The sequence below is a fragment of the Melopsittacus undulatus genome, chromosome 1, assembly GCF_012275295.1.
Source record: "Melopsittacus undulatus isolate bMelUnd1 chromosome 1, bMelUnd1.mat.Z, whole genome shotgun sequence".
Lineage (NCBI taxonomy): Eukaryota > Metazoa > Chordata > Aves > Psittaciformes > Psittaculidae > Melopsittacus > Melopsittacus undulatus.
Genome location: NC_047527.1, coordinates 1,601,394 through 1,625,699, shown reverse-complemented (window position 1 = coordinate 1,625,699; position 24,306 = coordinate 1,601,394). Strand labels below are relative to the sequence as shown.

Below are 24,306 nucleotides of genomic sequence, written 5' to 3'. Positions count from 1 at the left end.
TGAGGCACAGGGATAGCACATAGGACCCACAGGGATGGCAGAATGCAGGGGATGAAGGGCACTATGGATGGCAGCACAAAGGGACATGGGACACATGCACCAGGGGTGGCTGCAGACAAGGGCACATGGGGACACAGGGATGGCAGCACAGAGGTCACTGGACACCCAGGACACCCAACATCCTTAGCACCAGGCATATGGGACACTGGCGGCTTAAGGGACAAATGGCACAGGGAGGATGGAACATGGGATACCCAGACCCAGAAGGGTGCCCAAAGCACCAGACTTGTGGTGCACTGATCATAGGTGGTGATAGGGACACAGGGCACCTGTGATGGCAGTACACAAGTGATACAGGGCATCTGGGACCACTGCATGGCTGGCAGCAGGCACACATGGCCCCAGCTATTACATGGGACTCTAGGGACAGGAGCATGAGACAAGGACATGGGACACCTGAGAACCCAACAAGCAGCACAGGACACATCACACACCAGCTGGGACAAAACACCAGCCCCAGCAACACAGACAAGGGACAGTGTGCGCAACAGGCACCGTGTGCATCAGCCCCAGCACCTGACCTGACACCACCAGGTACCACATGGGCACTGGAGTCATGGTCACCTCCTGTTTGCTCCCTGTGTGACTCCAGCCTGGACTTTGGTCTCTGGCACAGTGACAGAGCCCAGAAATGGCACCTCCCCTTTCCACAGGGCTCCTCCTGAACCCAATGATCAGCTGAAGCCACTGTGCAGGATAGAAAGCACAACAGGGGGAAAAGAGGGAGGAAATTCAGCCCTAACCCAGCAATTCCTGGATGCTTCCTCTTGATTCATTCTGATTTGGGGGTTTCTTTTAGGGACTGACTGAGGTCTTTACCTTGGGAAAGGTGAGTGCAAGTCCCCTCAGCACAGACTACCACTCTGATGTTCATTTCAACCCCTAAGGGCTGTCACAAAGGGAACAAGGAAGGGAAATATCCCAAAGCTTCCCAACAAATCCCTCTGGAGAAGGCACTTGGCAGAGAAAACCATTCCAATCTGGACTCCCAATCTCCATCTTTATTAGTTACAGTTTCAGAGGGGGTAGATACGGTTTTTCCTTCTAGATCTTGTTGAAAGCAGCAATGTCAACACTCTGCACCTGAAAGGGAACAAAAGCAACAGCTTAGAAGTCACCAACATTGCTTCTGGCATTAATAAAGCTCTCGGATAAGGGATTCCTTCACAACATGCACAAGTGATGCTCAACAAGGTCAAAAGCACAGCCCAGGTCCCTTAGATCAGCTCCAAGCTGTGGTAAGAAGCTTAAGGGTTGTTACTTTAATGTTCTTGGTAACAGCAGTCACAACAGGATGCTGTGCTGGTCACTACAGGAGTCTTTAGATGGCTCAGCCTGTGAAGAACCAAGTTTCTAGGAACAGGAACATTAAAGAGCAAAAGTTCCTGATTAAATATAAGGAAGAGTAGGCAAAGATTAATAAAACCATGGTGCTCTCTCAAGAGAGTCAACCAGGCTGGAAAAGACCTTTAAGATCATGAAGTCCAACCAAGACTAACCATCAAGCCATGTCACTGACAGTGACACTAAGTTGTACTGAGCCTGTGCATCAACTGGCACAGAGCTGGAGCTCTTAAAATCATCTCCATGGAGACAAGGATGGGGATGGAGACAGCTCCAGTTGGTGACTGGTTACTAGTAGTGTCCCTCAGGGCTTGGATATTGTTGGGCAGTTGGAGTGTTGATCTGCTGGAGGATGGAGGCCCTGCAGAGGGATCTGGTCATGTAGGATCCATGGGCTGTGGTCAATGGCATGAGGTTCAACATGTAACTACATTTGGGTCACAACAACCACCTGGAATGCTCCTAACCTGGGGAAGCGTGGCTGGAAATTGCTTATGGAAAAGGACCTGGGGGTGCTGACTGATGGAGCGGAATGTGAGCAGCTTGTGCCCAGGCAGCCAAGAAGCCAATGGCATCCTGGCCTGTGTGGCAGTGATTGTTCCCCTGTACTGGGCACTGGTGAGGCTGCACCATGAATCCTGGGTTCAGTTTTGGGCCCCTCACTAAAGAGAGACATTGAGGTGCTGGAGCGGGGCCAGAGAAGTGCAATGGAGCTGGAGCAGGGCCTGGAGCACAAGAGAGATGGGGAAGGGCTGAGGGACATGGGGGATTCAGTGTGGAGAAGGCTCAGGGGGGACCTGATGGCTCCCTACAAGTGCCTGACAGGAGGATGGAGCCAGGGAACTGGCTCCCAGGAACAAGGGATGGGACAAGAGGAAATGGCCTCAAGCTGCAGCAGGGCAGGTTTAGATGGAGCTGAGGAACAATTCCTGCCCCAGAGGGTGCTCAGGCATTGGAACAGGCTGCCCAGGGCAGGGCTGCAGGCACCATCCCTGCGAGTGTTCACACACTGTGGAGATGAGGTCCTCAGTGCCATGGGGCAGTGGTGGCCTTGGCAGTGCTGGGAATGGTTGGACTGGATGAGCTTAAAGGGCTTTTCCAACCTATTTGATTCCATGATTCTATACTGAGAAGTGTCTCAGCAGGGAGATACCATCAATTCCATGATTTTTTCCATAAAAAGTTTTCCAATATATGCAGAACCACCTTAGTTAAAAATGACCCCATAAAATGGGTCAGATATCACCCAGCTTGCCCCAAGACTTACATAGTCTTCAAACTTGGTGATCTCCTCCTCCAGGATGTCTGTTCCAACTTTGTCATCTTCCACCACACACTGGATTTGGAGCTTCTTAATGCCATAACCTACTGGGACCAGTTTGGAGGCTCCCCACACCAAGCCGTCCATGTGGATGGACCGGACACACTCCTCCATCTTTGCCATGTCAGTCTCATCATCCCACTGCAAAAGCATGAAGAAGGAACATTAGGGTTCTGCTAGAGATCATCATCAGCCAAGTGACTGATTTAACATCTCAGCTCTAAGTAGGTTCCAGCTGATCCAAGCGGCTCTTTCTTGGCCATTATTTTGCACCACAACTTGGTTAGTGAAGCTAAACCTGACTTTGCTACACAACGTGTTCAGTTCTACCTACAGGCACCACTGCAGATCTAAGAAGGGTTCTCCCTGCAATAACATAACTGCTTTGAAGTGCTCACACAGCCCAGAGCTCTTGTTCTACCATGGTAAGTTAGACAAAGATGTGGTTACCCCTGGAGAGAGGCTTGGGACAAGGGCCTGTAGGGACAGGCCAAGGGGAATGGCTTGAACCTGCCCGAGGGGAGACTGAGATGAGCTCTTAGGCAGAAGCTGTTCCCTGTGAGGGTGCTGAGGCGCTGGCACAGGGTGCTCAGAGAAGCTATGGCTGCCCCATCCCTGGCAGTGTTCAAGGCCAGGTTGGACACAGGGGCTTGGAGCATCCTGCTCCAGTGGAAGGGGTCCCTGCCCGTGGCAGGGGTCTGGAACCCAAGCCATTCTGATTCCCATATTTAGGGCATTTACTACCCAATATTCCTTCAGGGAAAAGGGTAATCCTAGTCAGGGGAACCTCAGACACCAGCCTACACTTGTCATGGTGCAACACAGCAGTGAAGAGGCTTCAATAACCCACCTCACTCCAACCCTTGGTTTGGAAATCCACTGGTCCTATCTTCACCAGCCTACTCAGATGTGGAACAGATAGTTCCAGCCTCATGCAGGAGCTCTCCCACTTCAGTTACTCACTGGTTTCACATCCAGGAGGATTGAGGACTTGGCAATAAGACCTGGTTTCTTGGCCTTCTTCTCTGCATACTGCCGCAGTCTCTCCTCCCGGACTTTAGCAGCCTCTTGGTCTTCCTCCTCATCATCACTCCCAAAGAGGTCAATGTCATTATCATCATCTTCCTCTGCAGCAGCTGGCTCTGGTTTCTTTGCTGGTGAAGCAGAAGGGAGCTCCACTTTTTTGGAGGGAACACTGAATGGTTCCACTTTCTTTGGTGGGGTGATGTATATTCAAGTTGACAGGAAGGAAAAAGGGGAGAAGATCAAGCTGAGGTTGATTCAAAGACTCAAGAGAAGCTCAGGAACAGAAACTGACACTGCTCAAAACACTAAACATGGTCCACACCGTGTGATTTGTGTGAAGGATCAGCTATTGGCCATCGAAATAGGACATTCAACCAAATGGAGCTTTGAACCGGCCCAGCATGGCTGTAGTTGTACTGCTGGAGTACAACCACCACATAGCCAAGAGCTCATCCTCCTCCTAAGGGCTCAGGTATCTACACCACAAGAGTGGGATAGCAGCTGGGAATGGGACCAAGTGTTTTCCAGCATGAGGACGGGCCTACGCATTCTGCAGGCTTACTGCAGAAACCACCAGTACCACATCTTGCACCCTACAACAAGACATGATCAAACTGATGCCACACATTCAGCTTCCACAAAGCTTTATCTTTAATTTAATTAAATACATTCTTATAGGGGACATTTGGGCTTATTCAGCCTGGACAAGAGAAGGCTCCTGAAGGGGAGACCTGAGAGCAGCTCCAGTGCCTAAAGGGGCTGCAGGAAACCTGGAGAGGGGCTTGGGACAAGGGCCTGTAGGGACAGGCCAAGGAGAATGGCTTGAACCTGCCAGAGGGGAGACTGAGCTGAGCTCTTAGGCAGAAGCTGTTCCCTGTGAGGGTGCTGAGGCGCTGGCACAGGGTGCCCAGAGAAGCTGTGGCTGCCCCATCCCTGGCAGTGTTCAAGGCCAGGTTGGACACAGGGGCTTGGAGCACCTTGCTCCAGTGGAAGGGGTCCCTGCTCGTGGCAGGGATTGAAGCTGGATGAGCTTTAAGCTCCCTTCAACCCAAACCATTCCATGATCCTATGAACAGCGCTTTGCTGAGGCTCACCTGGGTTGGAGGAACTGGTGAGGGCTGGTGGGAGGTAGAGGACTTCTCCAGAGCATTCAGGCGGCTTTCCAGTTTGAAGATGGCCATCTGAAGGTCTGAAACAACTGCCAGAAGAGGGGGGGGCAGGAAAGAAACACCAAAGCTCATCTTGTAGGTTCTACATCAGCTCTCAAGTCAGGCCAAACTTGCTTCTGCTTAAAGTGGGCTTTAAAACACCACCAGTTGCCCCAGGGAAACCTGCAAAGCTCTTAGCAAGACACTACAGGGGTTGGAACTGGATTAGCTTTAAGGTCCCTTCCAACCCAAACCAGACTCTGTGATGTGCTCACCTGGTGACAGATAAGGCCAATGTCCCAGACAAGGGATATACCCCATAGAAGCAGGGCCTCATTGTGCCAGCAGATTCTACTTACCACTACGTAGGTTTTGGTTTTCTACCTCCAGGTGAGACATTCTGGAGAGGAGATCATTTTGGTCACCAGAAGGTCCAGGAGAGGATGTGCTTGACACCTGCAACAAGGCAAAGAGAGATGAAACCAATCTGTTCACCTGCTCCTGAGCTCAGTGAAGCAAAGCAGAGTTATGTCTGCAGGTAAGGAGCAAATCAGAGCTAATCATAGAACAAGGATGTTTTCTCTAAAGGCTTTATAAGAATTTACTGTCTCTATAGGTTGAAGCATGAAATACATCTCAAGATATTCAAGTTGGAACTGATGAGCAAAGTATAAAGTCATTCTTTACAGTCTCAGGTCACAGATTGCTACTAAACAGTTCCACACTAAGCCTCTTGAATGAGGGAACTGGTCTCCTCTTACAAACTGAGGCATGAAGTACAGAGGTGACCCATGTAACATCACCCAGCAAGTCACTGGGAAAATGGGAAAGAGATCCCAACATTCCTTTACTCCCACCTTCCCCCCCCCCCCCCAGTCCAGCCTTTTAAGTCTTCTCAAAACCTAATTTAACACATCCTGAGGGAGCAATTATAGTGATCCAGCTCTGAAAGTATTTGGTTTAACAGTAAGAAAAAGCTTTTGTGTAAGGAGGCCCTTAACTATAAATTCATATTGGAAAAGGGAAATTAAAACAAGGTTTCTCATCTTGTTATTTAGAATTGTGTAAAATAGAGAAAATCCTTTATACTCCTTCTAAGTGCACCCTGCATGTAATTGTAACATGGGTATTGGTTGCAGTTGACATGATACAACATGACCAGCAGATCAAAGGAGGGGATCCTGCCCCTCTGCTCTGCTCTCCTGAGACCCCACTTGCAGCACTGGCTGCAGTTCTGGTGTCCTCAACATCGAAGGACACGGAGCTGTTGGAGCAAGTCCAGAGGAGGCCACAAGGATGAGCAGAGGCTGGAGCACCTCCTGTATGGAGCCAGGCTGAGAACATTGGGGCTGCTCAGCCTGGAGAAGAGAAGCTGTGTGGAGACCTCAGAGCAGCTTCCAGTGTCTGAAGGGGGCTACAAGGATGCTGGAGAGGGGCTTTTCATAAGAACTTGTTGTGACAGGACAAGGGGGAATGGGTTCAAACTGAGAGAGATTCAGGTTAGATATAAGGAAGAAGTTCTTTAATGTGAGTGTGCTGAGGCACTGGCACAGAGTGCCCAGAGAAGCTGTGGCTGCCCCATCCCTGGCAGTGTTCAAGGCCAGATTGGACAGGGCTTGGAGCAACCTGCTCCAGTGGAAGGTGTCCCCTCCAACCCAAACCACTCTGGGATTCTATGATTAAGATTTCAGTAGTCACTGAAAATGAACAGAGAAATACAGGGGTTAAGATGAGCAATATGTGGCACAAGGAAAGCAGGTCTGGAAGATGCTTGGCTCTGGGAGATACATGGAATAGCGTGAGCTGTTCCTATTGGGAAGGCCAAAAAGACCCTTCTCTGCTTAAAAAGGGGCACGGGCCAGATGTCAAAAGCACCATGAAACAACTCAGTCTCCAACACACCCTTTATAGTCCTCACACCCCAAGCCGGGAGACCTCAATGTCCCATGTTACACAGCAGCTACAACCACAGGGCAAAGACAAACACTTCTGATGGGAAAGAAGGAGCACTTGGTCCATCTCTCCAAGGTAGGGCTGTCTTTACCCTACAATGTCCTCTCAGCTCACACAGCTCCATCCGTGCACAGAGACTTACAGTTGAGCGGCCTGACTGCCTCTTGTGACGGGCAGAAGGAGCTCCTTTGCTCCGAGGCACTGTCTTCTGCTGCAAAGGGCAAAAGGTTTGGGGGATGTTTGGTTTAACACAGGAGAGAGGAAAGGATTTCACTCAGGCTGGAAAAGGCAGCTCAAGTGCAGGAAGCGGATCCACATGCAGGGAAAGTCATCAAGCAACGAGATGCAGCCTCACACGAGCTACACACCAACTCAAACCTGCACAGACAGCCATCCATGAGCTCTGCCAGCTTAAAGGTCACACAGCTGCATGGCAGAGCTGGGCTGAGATGTCTAGAGTAAGGTCTCAGGCATCTACAACATCAGAAGTGCAGTCTCAGGCAGTTCTCCTGTCATTTAGATGCCACCTAATGCCTGGCAGATGCAGAACCACATGCAAAGGTGCCTCAAGTCCACGATCACCACAAATGCATCTCTCCTACAGAGAAGTAAAGCAACACAACACTGATCTGCACTAAAAACTTGAGGAAAAGCCTCTATGGGCTCCCCACATTAGGGCAGCCCTTCAAACTCAAGCTCAGATGAACCCCATTGCCTGACCTCTTTCTGTTCTAGTTCCATCACCCAGGCCAAGGTTAAAGTTAATACAGTGACAACTGACTCCTGGCAAGAGTCACCTCCATCCCCAGCCCTTGGGAAAGCACTTCTTGTTGTGACTCAACAGGAGCTGTGGCAAACACAGGAGCTGTGTCACCTGCAGAGATGCAGCTGCATTTCTTTCCATAAGCAGCTGATTCAGAAAGCACCATAGATATTTGGCAGTTCGAAGCCCTAAATCATGGACCTGGATGAGCTTTAAGGCCCCTTCCATCCCGAACCATTCTATGATGACTTCAGTAAGGCAAGTATGTGGGGAAATATATTTTTTCCTCACATATATCCCCCCCAAACCAAACAGAGTTGAAGAACTCTGCACAGATCATGTTAAATGCCTTTGGAAAGACTTTTTCCACCTGGATGAGGTTGCTTCCTCCTCCAGGTCCTGCCTTCTCCAGGAATAAAGCTGGATGATGTAGGGACAGGAACATCATATGTGCTGGTCCCCTGCCCTGAAGGCATATTCTCATCTTCCAGAATGGTTTGAGGAGTTTCTTGCCCTGGCCTGTGCCTCCTGCTAAAGAGCTTCTCTGTGTGAGAAACATATAAGTTGGGATCATGCAGGTCCTGTAATAAGGAATATATTTAACCTATAGCTCCCGTTCTGCTCCTGAAGTATGGAGTTGCTGGAATAAGCAGAGCAAATGGAAATAGTGACCTGCTTCCTAATTTGTAATCCCATTTAATTGATCAGGTTTTACCCTGGCTTATATGGCACCTTTTCAGCTTTTCCACATACTTCCATGCCTCTTCCTGGAACCTGAAGCTGTAAATCCCTTTGTGCTCAGTGTGTGGGTTACAAAGACTGAGCTGTTGTGAAACAAGTCTGAAACCTCAGCTTTTGTAGCTGGAGGGTCATCATTGAATTTGGACAGTGGTGGCATAAGGCAGGTTTGACTTCAGAACATGCTTAAGCCTTGGCTTTATGCTTCAGGAAGCCAAACTTATACTGTGTGATCTACAGAGCAACAGTGTATTTTTGTGGTCAGGATTCAGTCTTTCCTTCCACCTGAACATGCAGATGTAGCAAGTGAAGAGCTGGCTCAGCACCCTCACAGGGAAGAGCTTCTGCCTAAGAGCTCATCTCAGTCTCCCCTCGGGCAGGTTCAAGCCATTCCCCTTGGCCTGTCCCTACAGGCCCTTGTCCCAAGCCTCTCTCCAGGTTTCCTGCAGCGCCTTTAGGTACTGGAGTTGCTCTAAGATCTTCCCCCCCTGCACACAGCAGAGGGGCAGGATCCCCTCCCTGAGCTGCTGCTCACCCTCTGGGGGTGCAGCCCAGCACATGGGGGGGTTCTGGGCTCAAGCACTCACTGAAGCTGGGTCCTGGGGAGCCAAGAGTTTTAACAATGCTGTCTGTATGTACCAGCACAAAACCACTTCCAGTCCAAGCTAAAAGTCATTGACAGGGGTGGGCAGTCTCTATTTGAAGCCCAAACACATTATTTCAGATATGGAATTATTCACTTCAGGAAAACCTCCCTAAGCTGCTTGCTGAAATACTGATGCTGAAGTAAGAAACCAGCATTAGGAACCTTACACATCTATCTACCTGCTTGATGTGGTTTGGTTTTAGTATTCCCAAGATGTCCCAACTTTCCATTCATTCCCATGCTGTATTCATGCCACTGAGTCTAACCAAAGCAAATTTAATCCTTCTATCAAATTTCCCTGCTCTTCCTGCATCCACTTCCAAGCTTCCTGTACCTCTATCACTGATCATTCACATAAGCAGTTGCAGAAATTGCTTTTGCAGTATCAAGTTCTACAGGCATAGTGAAACCACCATAAGGAAAGCATTTAAATCGAGTCCTTCATATTCACCCCAAGTGCATTGTTTTAAAGAGGAATATGAAATATTCCCCTTGAGAAAGGCTCAATTCCCTGTTTTTTTACTGATCAGACAGAAACTGAGGGTCTTAAATACCCCAAGAGGGAATTACGAGGGCAAATCAGTGTAGATGAAAAGATGGACATACTCAGATGGAAGGTATGTGGAGGTATCCCACTACAGAGGTAAGAAATCAAGGCACATGGGCTGTATTCTGAGTTTTCTTCACCCACAAAACCAGTCCAGTATGAACTTAAGATCTCAGCTTCCTACTGAAAAGTTAAATGCTGTCTGTAGGTACCAGCACAAACACCCCTCCAGAAAGGATATTACTGAGCTTCTACAGGATGGTCCAGACTTAGTGTAGCCAAGCTGAACTCCTTAGATGCAAAAGATGGAAGACAACATTCCTTTGCACATACCCTAACTGAAAGCAAAACAGGAAAGAGAAGGTGGCAGCCCAGGAGAGCCATACATACTCCTGCTGGCAGCTCAGTGCTTTGCTACTCAGCAAGGTTATTGTATCAGCCACTTGTAACCTGCTAGATAAGACTTGTGGGAACATTCCACCAGGATACAATGAAAAGAAAGGCACAGAAATGAGTAATTTAACCCCAAACGCTGTTAGTTTTAAGCAGCACTGCAAGCTAGCAAGCAGGTAAGCAGCATGCACTCTAGTAGGAACAGTGCTCTTGATGGGATGAAGCTATGCTGGTGGGTACATAGCACTGCACACCTCAAGTCTTTCCCCTTCTCAATTCAAAAAGAAGCCACATGATCTATGAAGTGGTCACAGCAGAGCTCTGTGAGATGCACCACAGCTCCATATGGTTGCAGGTAGCCAGGTGGTGAGAGCTTTGGTACTCACTCCGGCCAGTGATTTCTGGATATTCTCCCTGGCTCTGGCAATGTCGCGGAGGATCGTGCTGGCTCCGTTCTCCTGCAAACAGTGCAGAAAGAACCAAGATTGCTTTTAAGAAAGAGAGGAAACAGCAAAAACTGATCAGGGAAATGAGAAATCAAAAGGGGGGGAAGTAGGGGCTGGGGTCCTTCCAATGGCTCAGCGAGTATTGCTAAGTGAGCTGGAAGAAGGACTGGTTCTGAATCAATCCTTGGTCACATCAGGCCATGTGTCCACAGGATTGTTCAATCAAGAGGTTTTAGGGTTCTCTATATCATCCTGAATACTTTGGGCAGCTGGGGAGCCAGGCAGAGGGCTGCAATCACTGCAGTATCCCTAAGAGATCTATCATTAAACAGCCTGCGTTCATAGTATTACCTGTCATTGTATGCAGGCAAGAAGTGACAGCTCTAACTGAAGGCTTCTCTCCAGAAAGGTATGACCTAGAGCACAGCAGCACAAGTTGTCCCTCCCTCCATGGCCCTGTTGCCATCCCTTAGCCTGGATTTGATCTGGATTTGAAGATTCACTTCCTAGAGCACAAATTCAGATTCCATGATCCATTCACTCATTGCCTCTCCTAGACTACAACCCCACAGGCAAGATCTGAGACCCAAACCCCATGTCAAATACACCACAGAAAAGCAACAGAGACACATTGAGGTGGATTCCACTTCCAGGTTGCAGGAAGGTTTTAAGGAGTGTGGATCTTTTTCCTTAGCAGGGAAGTGGCTGATAAACTGCTGCAGAATCTCCACCAGAGCCTTTACTTCATATCTCACAGGCAGAACATCACTGGAAGACTATATCATGTCATGTAAGGAGCTAAGTGTTCTAAGAGCACTGCAGAGGTTCACACTTTAATATCTACCTCAAGAGCTCACCTATAGTTTCTTATTTTCATGCTGTGCCACCTCTATACCAGCAATGGGCAGCAGGAATAGACAAGAGTGTGCCTAGAAGCTCTTACTTAAGCAAAAACCTTCCCCTAAACCACTTGCAAGCCATTTAAAACTCTAAGCAGCTTCTAGATAAAGGCATAAGCAGTGAACAGCTCTTTACACAGCAGGAAGAGGTTATGATAGAACTGCACCTTTAAAGAGGCATCATTTCAGGTTAACATTTAAGCTTGAATCACTTCAGCAGCACCATGATTCCCCTCCACCAGCTCCCCCAGCTCACCAGTACTGCGCTGGAGTCTTCTGCAGGAGCACATTGAGTAATTCAGAGGGTACAGCACAGAGAAGAACCTAATTCCTGGTCTCTAAAGAGCCATTGTGGCTCTCTTCAAACACTATGTCACATATCCCTTGCCAAGGGATATAAAGCTCAGCTGCTCCAGTGTGGCAGCAGAAGTCCATCTTCCATGGCTGAATGGGGACAGGCCCATTCTTTACCCAGCCCAGTCCAAAGGAACACAGCTCAGACTGTGCCCCCAGATCCCAGACAACATCAGCAGCATGAACAGATCAACTGCTGCAACCTGTAACTGGTTCTTCTGTTACAAGGGTGTCTGATCTCCCAATACACTCGTTGTACAGGAGAAATACTTCACAGACCACAGAAGATAGCCTCTTAGAAGACAAAAGTGGCATAACTGAGGCTTAAAGAGCTCCAGATAAGACTCACCCTTGGAAAGAACAGCACCAAGAGTGGAATTAATCCAAAAGTCCACATTAAGGTGGATCATGTCCTTTCACTTGCTCTCAGAGCTCCAGCACTGTTAAACCCCATCTAAGAACAAGCATTACCTGCTGGTGTGAGGAGCTGCCAAGTGGCCCGTTCATCTGCTCATAGTATCTTCTCTCAGCATCATCATATTTGTACTTGTCAAACCAGATCTTCTCATGCAGAAAGTAGTCCACTGCCATTTTGCTGCAGGAAGGGAAAGAAAAAGCCCAAAGTGAGTTTCTGGAAGGGTGGCAGCTTGCAATGAGCTCAGAAGAGTATTTCCTTTCCCCATAAAGCTCTGCCTGCAGCTCTCTGCTTGGTGCTTCCCCCTCCAGCAGAAAGCTTTAAGTCAGTAGGATCCTGTTATGAAAGCAGAGCAGTAATCTTCCACCCATCTGCCTGACCTGCATTCAGTGACACACCACCAAGTGAGGACTAAATCAGCTGGTCTGTGCCTTCTCCCACAAGGAAAAGCTTTTGGAGCTTGATTTTCTACATCATTCTACATGCAGAATGGAGCACATGGGACTCTGCTGCTAAGATGTCTTGTGTGTGAGAATCAAATGTTTTTAAGATGCCTGATCAGGGTGAAACCAAAGACTGAAGGATACACAGCTCCAAACAGCACATGTCAACAAGGGGGTGCTCTGTGACAGGCAAATCTGGATGGTACCACTCACAAACAGCAAGCAGGAGCTGTTTTAAGCTACTACATCTCTACTTAGCCATGCCATGCTCCACTAGGTACACCTAATCCTTCCATAAGGAACAGCCCAGCCTGACATCCATAGGGGTCAGCCTCCTGGAATCCAGCTACATACATGATCCACAGTGACACACCTGCCCCTTTGGAAGCTGCTGCAGCATTCTACAAGTTAAAATCAGCAGCAATGTAACACTTGCAAGGGGCAGATGCCTGTTATTGGAAGGAGGAACAGCATAAAACACCTTAACACTGCTGTGGAATGGTAGTGTCTCCCCTCAGTGCAGTAGCTTCCAAAGGTGGTTTCATTTCTGGTCTGGAAGGGGGATGGATGATGGAGCCCTTGCAAGAGGAAGAGGATGTGCTCTCATTTCAAGCCAGGGGATGATTCAAGCCAGCTACAGAGTCAACATCAGTTTGAGGAGGTGGGGAGAGGAGGGATGGAGCATCACAACCAGGTTCCACCATACAACACAGAGACAGCAACTCATTTCAAACCTCAAAAGCCCATAACTCTTCATGAGAACACTTCCACAGAAGCCAACAGATGAATCTTCTGCAGAACAAGCACCTTCCTCACCTACCCATCCAGAAGGAACCAGAGGCCACTACACTGTGTATCTCCTCTACATTGATGCCATTCTCAAAGCTCAAACCTCCAAGACCCTGCTTGAGCTGCCAACTAGTAACTAATAGAGAATCATGGAACAATTTAGGATGGAAGGGACCTTAAAGCTCACCCAGTTCCAAACCCCTGCTATGGGCAGGGACACCTTTCACTACAGCAGATTGCTCCAAACCCCATCCAACCTGGCCTTAAACAGAAAGAGAACATTATCCTAAATAGGAGAGGGTGAAAGGCTCACCTAAAGCTTGTCTATAACTCCCCAATAACACTTGATGTATAGATTATAAAACCCTTCCAATAAATCCAGTTTGCCCCATCCCAAAACAAACAGCAGATTCCAGCCTGAAGAGTCTGACCCACCAAACACAGCACATGTGCCCACCAAACTGATGCCTTAAATAGCATTTCACTGTCATTCCCAAGCCTTTTTCAAGCTGGATACTGGTAGTGATACTAAAATGTAGATACCTCTCTCGTGGAGCTCAATGACCATGTGCTCTGCAAGAGAGTTGGGGTAAACTGCTTCCCTGAAGGATCTTGTGGCATTAAACACAAATACAACAGCAAATAGCTGCTATTTTAACCTCTTAAACTCAAAAATGAAGCACTGCATCTTCTGTCATCTCAGCAGTACTGTTTAAACCATGAATTACTCCCACTTCCCACTTCAATGACCTTCTGTATGTAATAGGAATGAAGAGACATGGCCCTGGGTTGCCCCCATGTAAAGAGAGGGTCAAACCTCAGCTCACCAGCCCTCACTTTAAACCCCTTAACCTCTGGCACCACACCTTTAGTCACCAGTATTCATGAGAAGGGGGTTCCTTGAAGGAGGTTCCCCCAGTTACCATGCCCCAAACAGGTCCCTTGGTTCTGCAGACACAAAGGACCATCTTCTACACATGAGAACTCCAACACAATCCTGACCCAGGAGCTTTGCATGTGTGAGTGTTACCCCAGAACAAACTTCTCCTACTTCATTTCTGGAGCAGGTAGGCTTGAATCCCAAGCAGCTGGTTGGGAGGGTTCTACCACTGTTGATTCCTGCATTCCCAATGGAGTTTCTCCTGTTCTTGACACTCGCAAAGCCTCGGATGCATAGAAGCGTGCCTCAGCACGGTCATACGTTGGCTTATGGAGCCACACAGTCTCACTGTCCTCATGCAGGAAGAAGGTGGTAGGTGGAAGCTGCTCAGCATCACTGGGAGGCAGTGTGTTGGTGGCCATCTCCACGTGTTTGTTGATGTCTGTTTGCTTTCCATTGTGGTTCTTCTTGTCCCCATTGTGGATCTTTGACACTCTGGGGCACCCGCGTGGCTGCTGCCGGCCTTTGCCTGATGGGTGCCCATCAAACATGTTCTCATAGAAGCTCTTCTCAGCATCATCATACAGAGGTTTCTCCAACCACACCTCTGACATGAGAGCCTGCAGGGTTGAGAGCTGGGGCTTGCCATTTACTGTCTGGTGTTCAGAGTCAGACAAACTGGTATCAAAGGAAGGAGCAGAATCAGCAGCAATGTCAGGAGCCAAGCCTGGGGTAGCAGGAGTAGGCAGGGCTGTACCATAGCCCTCATCTGGTGTTCTCATCCCAACACTGCCATCATTTGACCACACAGAGGGGATGGTTAGGACATTCGGAGGCACAAAGAACTGAGATTTCTCAAGGAACACCTTCTCAGCCTTATCAAAGTCAAACTTGTTGATCCAGACTCCCTGTACAACGTGGTGACATGCAGACAGATTCCCATGGGAGCAGGACAGGGCTGTGGAAAGCATCCTTGGTTTAGGAACAGCTTGGCCAGGGGACTGCTCAGCAGTTAGTTCAGTCTCTGGTGCTTCTTGGCTCTGCCCATCTGCTAGTTTCCTCCTGTACATGCTCTCAGCACGATCATAGGAAGGCTTCTCAAACCACACATGGTCAGCTAACAAGCCAGCCAGGACAGAGTCTAACTCGGAGGCCACATTCTTGGGCTTGGGAGAACGCTTCCTTCTCCTTTGTTTCTTCCCATTCCTGGTTTTCTTCAGGTCTCCTTTGAATTCACCATCAACAGAGTCCTCATTGCAGACTCCATTGACAGCCTCTACCTCCTGGAACTCCTCTGGAGCTGCAGCAGCTAACATGGCTTCTCTTTCATAGTGCAGTCTCTCTGCTTCATCGTACTTGTGCTTGTCTACCCACACTTTCTCTATTGGGCAGGGAGGTTTCCTTGTCCTCATCTTCCAAAGAGTGGCAGCGTTAAAAGATAAGCACAACAATGTAGTGGCAGCAAAAGTGAATAAAGCAAGGGCATGCAGCAGACTTCAGTGATTTAAGTAATACAAGAGTGTTAAAAGCCATCACACTTGTTACTCATGGTTAAAGAGCAATTTAGTTCTGTTTTTCCTGTGTTCTAAAGAACTTACACTGCCTCAAACAGTTTCTGAATCATAACCTTCTATTCCTGCTGTTCTGACAAGTATTCTGCATATTATGATTTAAAAATAAAGGCACTGGCTGAAAACAATTCGAATTTCACTTCTAGAGACAACTGACAATGAAAAAATGATGATTTTGGGGTGAAATCCCTGGTTAATGTCTAACAGATTCTTCCAACTTAGTGGATTACTCCTTAAGTACTTGTTATATTTCCCAAACTACTATTTTGGGAAGACATCTAGAGAAAGATGCCCCAATTCTGGAGTATCTTGAGAGGCTGTGTACACCTCATTGTGTTCTGCTGCTACAAAAAAACAGCGGATGGAGTTGACTGAAAAACTATCACTCCTTTTTGACCTAAAACCCCAGTTTCTGGTTATTAAAAGTGACCAAGAGCTGGAGATCTCATTTTAGTTTATCAAAAAGATCTCATATCAAAATGAAAACCATTGTATCTGGTGTGTATTTTCCTTCCTGGTCATGTTACTACAAATGGTAAGAGATAATCAAGCACTTAATGTGTAGATTGATGGAAATGGAATAGGAATTCTCTTTCCAAGTACAGAACTTGGTGTAGCACTCACATATCTAGTAACAAGGTAAAGGTAACTACCTCTTTACCAAGCACTACATGGTTAGATCCCAGGTGTTACTGCATAAAAAGGCTGAAATCCAGTACCTCTAAGCCAGTTCTCTTTAGCCTCGAGTTTCTGACAGCTTCAAGTTTAGCTGTGACAAATCAAAGTCACTTATAGCTGAAATATCCTCCAGACTTCACCTGATGGCTTTATAGGCCCAACCATTCCTGGAAAACTTGACAAGCCTCAAGTCCAAGGCTTTAGAATCCAGTAAAAACAACAAACTTACACTTTAGCCTATTTATATTTTCAATTTTAGTTCATATAGTTTAAAATAAAGCAATTTAATACTATATTTCAATGATAGAAAGCACTAGAAGCAAAAGTAGGTTATTTTCTTACTGGAGTTGTGGGACTGCTCCTCTACCAGCTGCTAATAGAACAGTGAAACAGCTCAAAACCTTTAAAGGTAACTAAAATTGAGGCTTATTTTAAAGTCTTTATGCTGTTTCACACCCCACCTGCATTTTCACACCAGTTATAGAGCAATAAGCCACTTCTCACTACAGACAACTAGAAACAAAGAAGTGCTTGCAATGAACATTCATTTACTTCTTAGCATCAGCACCAGCTGGAAGCACACACATTGTAAAGTAGGAGCAAGGCTACAAGCAAATAGCAACTTGTATCTACTCATCAGGAAAACCTTTGCTGCTACAACACCTTATATAAAAAGTAGCCAAGAACATCCCTCTTCAAATATACTTTATGGGAGACATCAAGTTGAATGGGATTACTGGGAGGTAACATCAAGGTTTGTTGGAGAAATACCTGGATTTCAGTCACTGGAAGACCTGGAAAAGGGTTAAATGATGAAAATTCAAAGTCTTGTGCACTAAGGTCCTGCTTTGCAGTGCACATGGTCTGAAATAGCACCAAATCCATGGGAAAAGCAAAAGCACACCTGAAAGTGCACAGGTTGGACAGTACATTTGGATTCTGAGGCTCCTTAGGGCTCCTAAACAGAACACTGGATTTCCACATTAGCCTGACATACTCTGCTTGGCTCCACATTCACATTCCTTGGTGTTATCCCAAGGGAAAATCAGTCTGTAGCCTTCAAGGAGATGATTTATTAAGCATACTTCATCAACCTAATGCAGGTGGTGTTATACTCACAGGTTACATCTTCAACTAGTTCTATGGGTGTAACAAGAAACCCGAACACAACTCAGTACAGCTCAAATTGTCCCAACCTGTCAGTATTTCATTTCCCATTTGACCAAGACCCACTAAAATTCATGGTTTAGTATTTCCTTTAACAGTGCAAAACCCACACAGCAGCTCAAGAGTACTTACTTTTTCAGCTCCTATGAGAGCATTAAAGAAAAGGATAAAGTTAGAGCAAGTTTCGCATTCTAAAGTTGAGCAGCTCATGAGAGAGGATGCAGAGTGACAACAGCCAAACATACCATACAGTTAATTCCCCACATATATAATACACTCAAATCCAAGTAAAAGCTGGTTCATTCCCCAGAACTATGTTTTCTTCATGACCCAACACCATAGACAACCCCTTAGTTTCCATTTTAAAGCACTAACAATACAAGTATCCCAACAGATCATGACAGGGAACAAGCCAGAGAAGGTCCCAACCTCTCATGTCAATGCTGGTGCAAAAGTGGACCTCAGGTCCCCCAGTGTCAATACCTTAAAGAAGTCTGAAGATACAACAATTATCATGTCAAAGAATGAATTCACATCATTGCAGCTCTTTCTACCAGTAGTTAGCAACCTGTACGATATACTATGAATGAGAGAAGACATAAAATACCAGCAGCATAACAAGCCTAGTACTTCAGGAAAAGCAGCAATACAACATGTAAAAGCTTGTGGTAGAATTTAAGGATCACACAGAGTTATACCTATGAGGCTAAACTTACAAAGCCTCATCAGAGACAGCTTCTCATGTCACCCATTCAAAGTCACCCATAAAAAGGGTATTTTAGCAACGGATTAACACAAACCCCTAAAGCCAAAGGGATCTCAAAAGCTCCCCACCCATTAATGTGCTCACAGGAATTCGGGTGTTGTTCTTATACAAATTCTTACCAGGAAAAAACCCTTCATAAAGGGAATTTACCAGAAGTGGAAAACCATTCTCCAATGAGTCCAAGGTATTTATGGCATCTATTTGTTTCCTGTTCTTAAGGAAACCTTCAGTACCTTTAAACCCAAGGTTAAGTTATAATAAAGACCAGATTCTGAATGAAGTACAGTTCATAAGCATGAAAAAGATGAAAAAAAAGTCATTTTTACCCTGTGTTCATAAGTGTTCCCAGAGGAAGCTGGGAAAAGGCACATGCAAGGATTTTAATCACACAAATCATCACCTGAGCTGGTGCAAGGAACCTGATGAGCTGTACGACATTAACAGCAGAGCAAAGCACTACCACTTCTTCCACAACACAAGTTTACTTCAGACAAGATGTGAGCTCACAATCCTAGAATCCTGGAATGGTTTCCATTGGAAGGGGCCTTAAAGCTCATCCAACTGCAACCCCCTGCCACAGGCAGGGACACCTTCCACTAGAGCAGGGTGCTCCAAGCCCCTGCGTGCAACCTGGCCTTGAGCACTGCCAGGGATGGGGCAGCCACAGCTTCTCTGGGCACCCTGTGCCAGCGCCTCAGCACCCTCACAGTAAAGAACTTCTTCCTTGTTTCCAACCTGAACTTGCCCTGTTTCAGTCTGAACCCATCACCCCTTGTCCTATCACTGCAGCCCCTGATGAAGAGTCCCTCTCCAGCATCCTTGTAGCCCCCTTCAGACACTGGAAGCTGCTCTGAGGTCTCCACTCAGCTTCTCTTCTCCAGGCTCAACAGCCCCAATGTTCTCAGCCTGGCTCCATATCAATAAGCTGATCATCCTCATGGCCTCCTCTGGACTTGCTCCACCTCTTCAGAGGGTCTGGATGAAATTTAAACTGATTTGGACTAAGTTCCTGTACCATGTCACTGTTCGATCTGCTTTAAGGCAGCAAAGATTTACCACAGCACCAAACCACAGCCTGTGTGGTTGTTACAACGCTTTCCTCCTCATGTTCTTGACTGCTTCACCTCCTCAAACAAAGTTTTACAATTAAAAGGACATGAATTAGTTTTATCAACGCTCTCCACTGGCAAAAATCAGAGCACAGGAACTAGAGCTGAATTAGGGATCCATCAGCCTGCACTTAAAGTGACACAGTTACACTCAAACCTCATCCATCTGCTGCCTACAATCATTCTTCAGAAGCAGTTTTCCATTCAATTCACCGTTTTAAAGCACAAAGATACATTAATACTTTGAGACATAGGGAAAAGCTTCATTAGAAGTGTTTAAGAAACACAAATCTATGGGTAGAAAAGCATAATGGCTCTAACTGCACACACCAGAGAGTGGCTCCTGTGTAGCCAGTGCAGTGCAGACAAGTATCTGGTGTTCTACAGAGCACAAAGCCACTGGAAAGGGAAATGCTATTATTAAACTTTATCAATGCCAAATAATCAACTAAGGGACTGTTAAAGAGGGCTACAACCCCCTGACATCATTCTAATCTTAGCTATTGCTTCAGTGCTTAGGGTTTGGTGTCGTCCTGTAACCACGTCCTGGGTATTTCAAGCCACTTCCAGCACTGCAGGGAAATGCAGGAAGTTAAAAATAGGCAATGAAAAGGTCTCTAAATCCAAAAGAATCCTTGGTACTCCAGCTATGGGGAGGCATTAGCTCCTTATTTAAAGGATCAGTAAAATAAAAGCAAGTATAACATTACCCCAAGGCTGAAGCCAAAAGCCAACTCCATTTGTTGGTTTAATGAAAACCACTTTTTCCCTTTTAACCATAAGAGAGTTGCATTTCTCCTGTATCAAGAGGTCTAAAGATAAATATGGGGTTCTGGGGGGAGTCTGGTGATAAATATGTTTGCCACAGCCCCCCCAAAAGCTGAATTCTATCAGATCCTGCATAAGCTCTTGCACTGGAACTGAAATGTTCCTCTCATGAGGCTGATGTGTTTGCTCCCGAAAGGAAGCAAGTCAGGCAGCAACACAGTCAGCAAGCAGCAATCCCAGGAATAACTGAAACTGGATGTGGTTTAAGATGTTCCTGACAGCCTTGGAAAGGCTCTTTAGACAAGAGCAAACCTCATCCTCACTGATTTCTGGAGGGACACATTACTTTCTGCAAGCCACAACAAAGATTACAGCCATGGTTCAACTCCCCTTCTCAGAGAAGGCATCAAGAATGGGGATTAGGTGGCACTCTGGATGGAGACACGGGGCAGCTTGCTGTGGTTTGACCCCCAGAATACCTCCCAGATGCAGCCCCAAAGGCCAGTCCTGGTTTCTGTATGTCCAAACAGCTTCCCCCAGCACAGATCGGTTCTCACCACAGGAGAGTCTATCCCAATCCTTCACCTGTGTATCTGCTTCCATGCCCTGGCACTGATGATGTTGACCATGGTTATCTATTTAGTGCTCTTGCCCTCTCAAATATGACACCAGCACCTCCTGACCATTCACCCCAGCACCAGTCAGAAAAAGAAATGCCATAAAACCCAGAAAAGGACCATTTGATGGCACAGAGAGGAGCAGAAAGGTAACGAGCATCTGCCTGGTCCTTTCTACAACCTCAGACTGACACACTGGCTACACCACATTCAAGATGTGCTACCCATATCCTCCTAGTGAAGCACTTCTCCTCTTCCCAAAACTTCCACTGCAGAAAAGCAGGAGCCATTTCAAATGGGCATTCAGGAACCAGTTAGACACAGCTGCCCCACACCTACCGGTTCCACAGCAAAGCCAAGGCCAGCATCCACCCTGCCCCACCTCCTGCTTTTCTGCTTTTGGTGATTCAGAGTTCAAAGAACCAAAGCTGGTTCCACACCAGAGGGTCTGATGATGGCCTCTTGCAGCTGAAGGGGGCAAATCCAGCCCCTCAATACTGGTACTGAGTCAACACAGGGAGTTACAAGCAAAATGTAACATTAAGGGTTGAGTTGTGCTGCTCTTCTGATAGTTTAAGTTGCTAAGTGGCTCTCTCCTAATTCATGACCAGCAGGACACAGTCAGGAGAGGGCCCACCATCACCTTTGCTGTAATACAAAGCTCCACGCTAACAAAGGCAGGGAAACAACAATTCCCACCCTTCACCACCTAAGAACACGACTCTTCGCTCCAAGAAACAAATGCTGCTGATGGATTATGAAAAGAGAATGAAGGACATGGAAATCAGCAGTAGGAAAAGGCAGGAAAGTCATCTTCATGAGGTAAAGCAGTGGAAAACTGCTTAGGTGAAGAGAAAAAGGCATTACCTGCAAGGTCAGGGAGAAAGAGGCCCACCTAGAAAAGGAAAGAGTTACAGCTCTACAGCCAAAGGAAGCTCTTTTCTCCTTCATCCTGAACACAAAAGGGTTGTGAACATCAGATTCAACTCAATTCCAGTGATGCGGACATGAAAGAATAAATCCATACAGATTCCTAGATGGGAGGAGGGGAGGAATGACACTGTGGCAGCCTCAGCAACTTTAGCTACTGCTGCAATCCCTCACAGCCCCCCAGAGAGCACATTAGCAGCCTCTGCAGAAGCATTTGGCTCTGCCCATGCCCCAAATATAGCCCTGAAAGAGAAACCTCCTGAGTGAGCCGTCTCTGAAACAAGAACCAGAAGGAGCAGGACGAGCTGCTGGAGGCACTGCCAAGGTTACAGAGGGGTTGGGAATAGCCACACATGGAGAGAGGGAAAGGGGAGGGAACAGAGCACCTACAGAGCAAGGGCAGGGCTGGATGAGGCCACTGCTCCAGTTGGAGCAGCTGCCAGATGACAGTTTCCTTTTGAGTTTCCCTTTGCAGGTGACTCAACAAAAAAAGCCCTTAGTGAGATGAGGAATGGGGAGAAGAGCAGCCCCCAAAGGCACCCAGAGCTGCTGGAGACAGGGGTCCCCTAAGCTTCCCTTCTTAATAGAGGAAGAATCACACTGCCAACCCCTCAGGCTTCAAAGAGGATTCATGTAGCAGAGGCATCCCCCTAAAAGAGAGAATGTGTTCCCCCATAATCTATGGGAGGGGGCACAGGTTTAGGGAGACCTCCAGCATCAGCCCATCCAGCAGAGCCTGCAAAAGAGCCCCAGAAAGAGGGAGAACCCTACGATCCCCATTCCCTACAGCTGGGAAGGGAAAAGGGAGCTTCCAGGTAGTAACAGCCTCCTCATCCTCCTTTCCTGGGGTATAAGAGACCCCATAGGGAATAGGGGGCCTCCAAACAGGGAATGGCCTAATCTCCCACAATCTCCTTCCCACAGTTATTAAGAGGAAAGGGAACTAAGATTATGGAGGACATAAAAGGGGGGGGGTCACCCCACTACCCCTGGGAATTTGAATGGGGAGAAGTAAACCCAAAGACCCAGGGCACCCTGAGCCTTCTCCCTCAGGACTCCAGGGGTGAAGGCAAGAACCACACTGACACCCCCCCAGGCTGGAAAGAGGCTTCATGGAGCAGGGATTAAATCCCAGAGAGGGAACATCTCTCCCTGTAATCCATGGAAGTGGTCACAGGTTTAGGGAGCCCTCCAGCATCAGCCCATCCAGTCCTTACATTGGTAACAGGATGCTCCTGGAACCTATCTAGAGCCTGTAATGAAAGGGAAGTGACCCTCAAGAATGGGGAGAACCCTACAACCCCCCTTCCCTAAGCTTGGGAAGGGAAAAGGGATCTCTCCAGTAACAAGCCCCCATATCCTCTTTTTCTTGGATGTGAAGGGAAAAGAGACCCCACAGGGAATAGGGGGTGGTTGCCCACAACCCCCTTCCCAAACCTATTAAGAAGAAAGGGAATTAAGAGGTTGGGGAGCATAAGGAATGTGTCACCCCACTATTCCCTGGGAATCTGAGTGGGGAAGAGTAAACCCAAAGACCAACGGCACCCTCAGCCCTCTCCCGTAGGGCTTCAGGAAGATCTACACCACAGATATAGGGGGGACTTCTGTCCACATTCCCAAGGCTGTAAAGGGGAAAGGACCACAGTGACAATGGGGGAACCCCACAACCTCCCTTCCCTGGGACTGTAACAGGAAAAGACGCTCCCATACATAAGGAGATCACCCCCCAGTTACCCCCTTCCCACCCAGGGACCGCATCGCTAAAAAGGGACCCCCAAATCCTCCTTTAGCGGCCCGCGAGCAGGAATGCACCCTAAATACAACAGTGAGATGATTACAACCTCCATCCTAAGGGCTGTAAGAGGAGAAGATCCCACAAGCCCTTCTCCCAGCCCCTGAGGCAGAAAGGACCCCACAGACCACGAGGAGTCCCCAACACCCCCACCCCAGGGGGGTGACAGAAGTAAAAGACCCCCCAAAACCCCATTAGAGAGGGTCTAAGATGGGGCAATGAGGGAACCCGGCGGGGGAGGCCGCACATACCGGCAGCGATGGGCCCAAGCTGGCCACAGGAGCTCCGCTCCCCTCGGCCTCCACAGCCAAAAGGCGGCAGCACCCGGCGCACAGGGGGTTGTGGGAGCGGCGCGTACCACTCGCACCCGGGGCCGGGGGGGGTTAGAGAGAGCGGGTGCGCTGATTGAGACAATGCAGCGCACTCACAGCGCTGGGCTCGTCTTTCCTCCTTCATTTACACAGAGTGAGGCAGCCGGGAAGGGCGAGGAGGAAGCGGAGAAGGGAGGGGAAGCAGACAAGGACCCCCGTCTTAGCACAGAGTGGTACAACCCATGCGCGCAGCTGTGCCGCGGAGACGAGCCCAATACAACAAGGAACAGGAGGGGTGGCAACACCCCTCTTTTCGCAGCGTGGTACAACCCAGGCGCGCTACTGGTGCTGCGGGGAAGAGACCAATAGAACAAGGAAAAGGGGGGGGAGCGGAGCAGCGCAACTCAATGGGGGGGTACGCACATGCGCGCT

The 24,306-nt window shown here is 47.8% G+C and overlaps 1 protein-coding gene across 4 annotated transcripts; it reads right to left on the bottom strand.

Annotated features, from left to right (window-relative positions):
* Positions 1-1,041: 1,041 nt before the first annotated feature.
* Positions 1,042-23,893, bottom strand: EEF1D (eukaryotic translation elongation factor 1 delta). 4 transcript variants are annotated; one of them, XM_034062465.1, is made up of 8 exons: positions 23,815-23,893; positions 12,110-12,233; positions 10,326-10,397; positions 5,259-5,355; positions 4,846-4,949; positions 3,689-3,937; positions 2,672-2,866; positions 1,042-1,143 (listed from the first exon to the last, which is right to left on the bottom strand). In XM_034062465.1, exons 2-8 carry the CDS (start codon positions 12,227-12,229, stop codon positions 1,105-1,107), a joined length of 876 nt encoding a protein of 291 aa, XP_033918356.1. In that variant the 5' UTR covers positions 12,230-12,233; positions 23,815-23,893; the 3' UTR covers positions 1,042-1,104. The 4 variants fall into 4 exon arrangements, with proteins under 4 accessions (XP_033918356.1, XP_033918361.1, XP_033918363.1 ...); XM_034062470.1 differs by lacking the exon at positions 23,815-23,893 and adding an exon at positions 21,709-21,733; XM_034062472.1 differs by lacking the exon at positions 10,326-10,397.
* Positions 23,894-24,306: the final 413 nt, after the last annotated feature.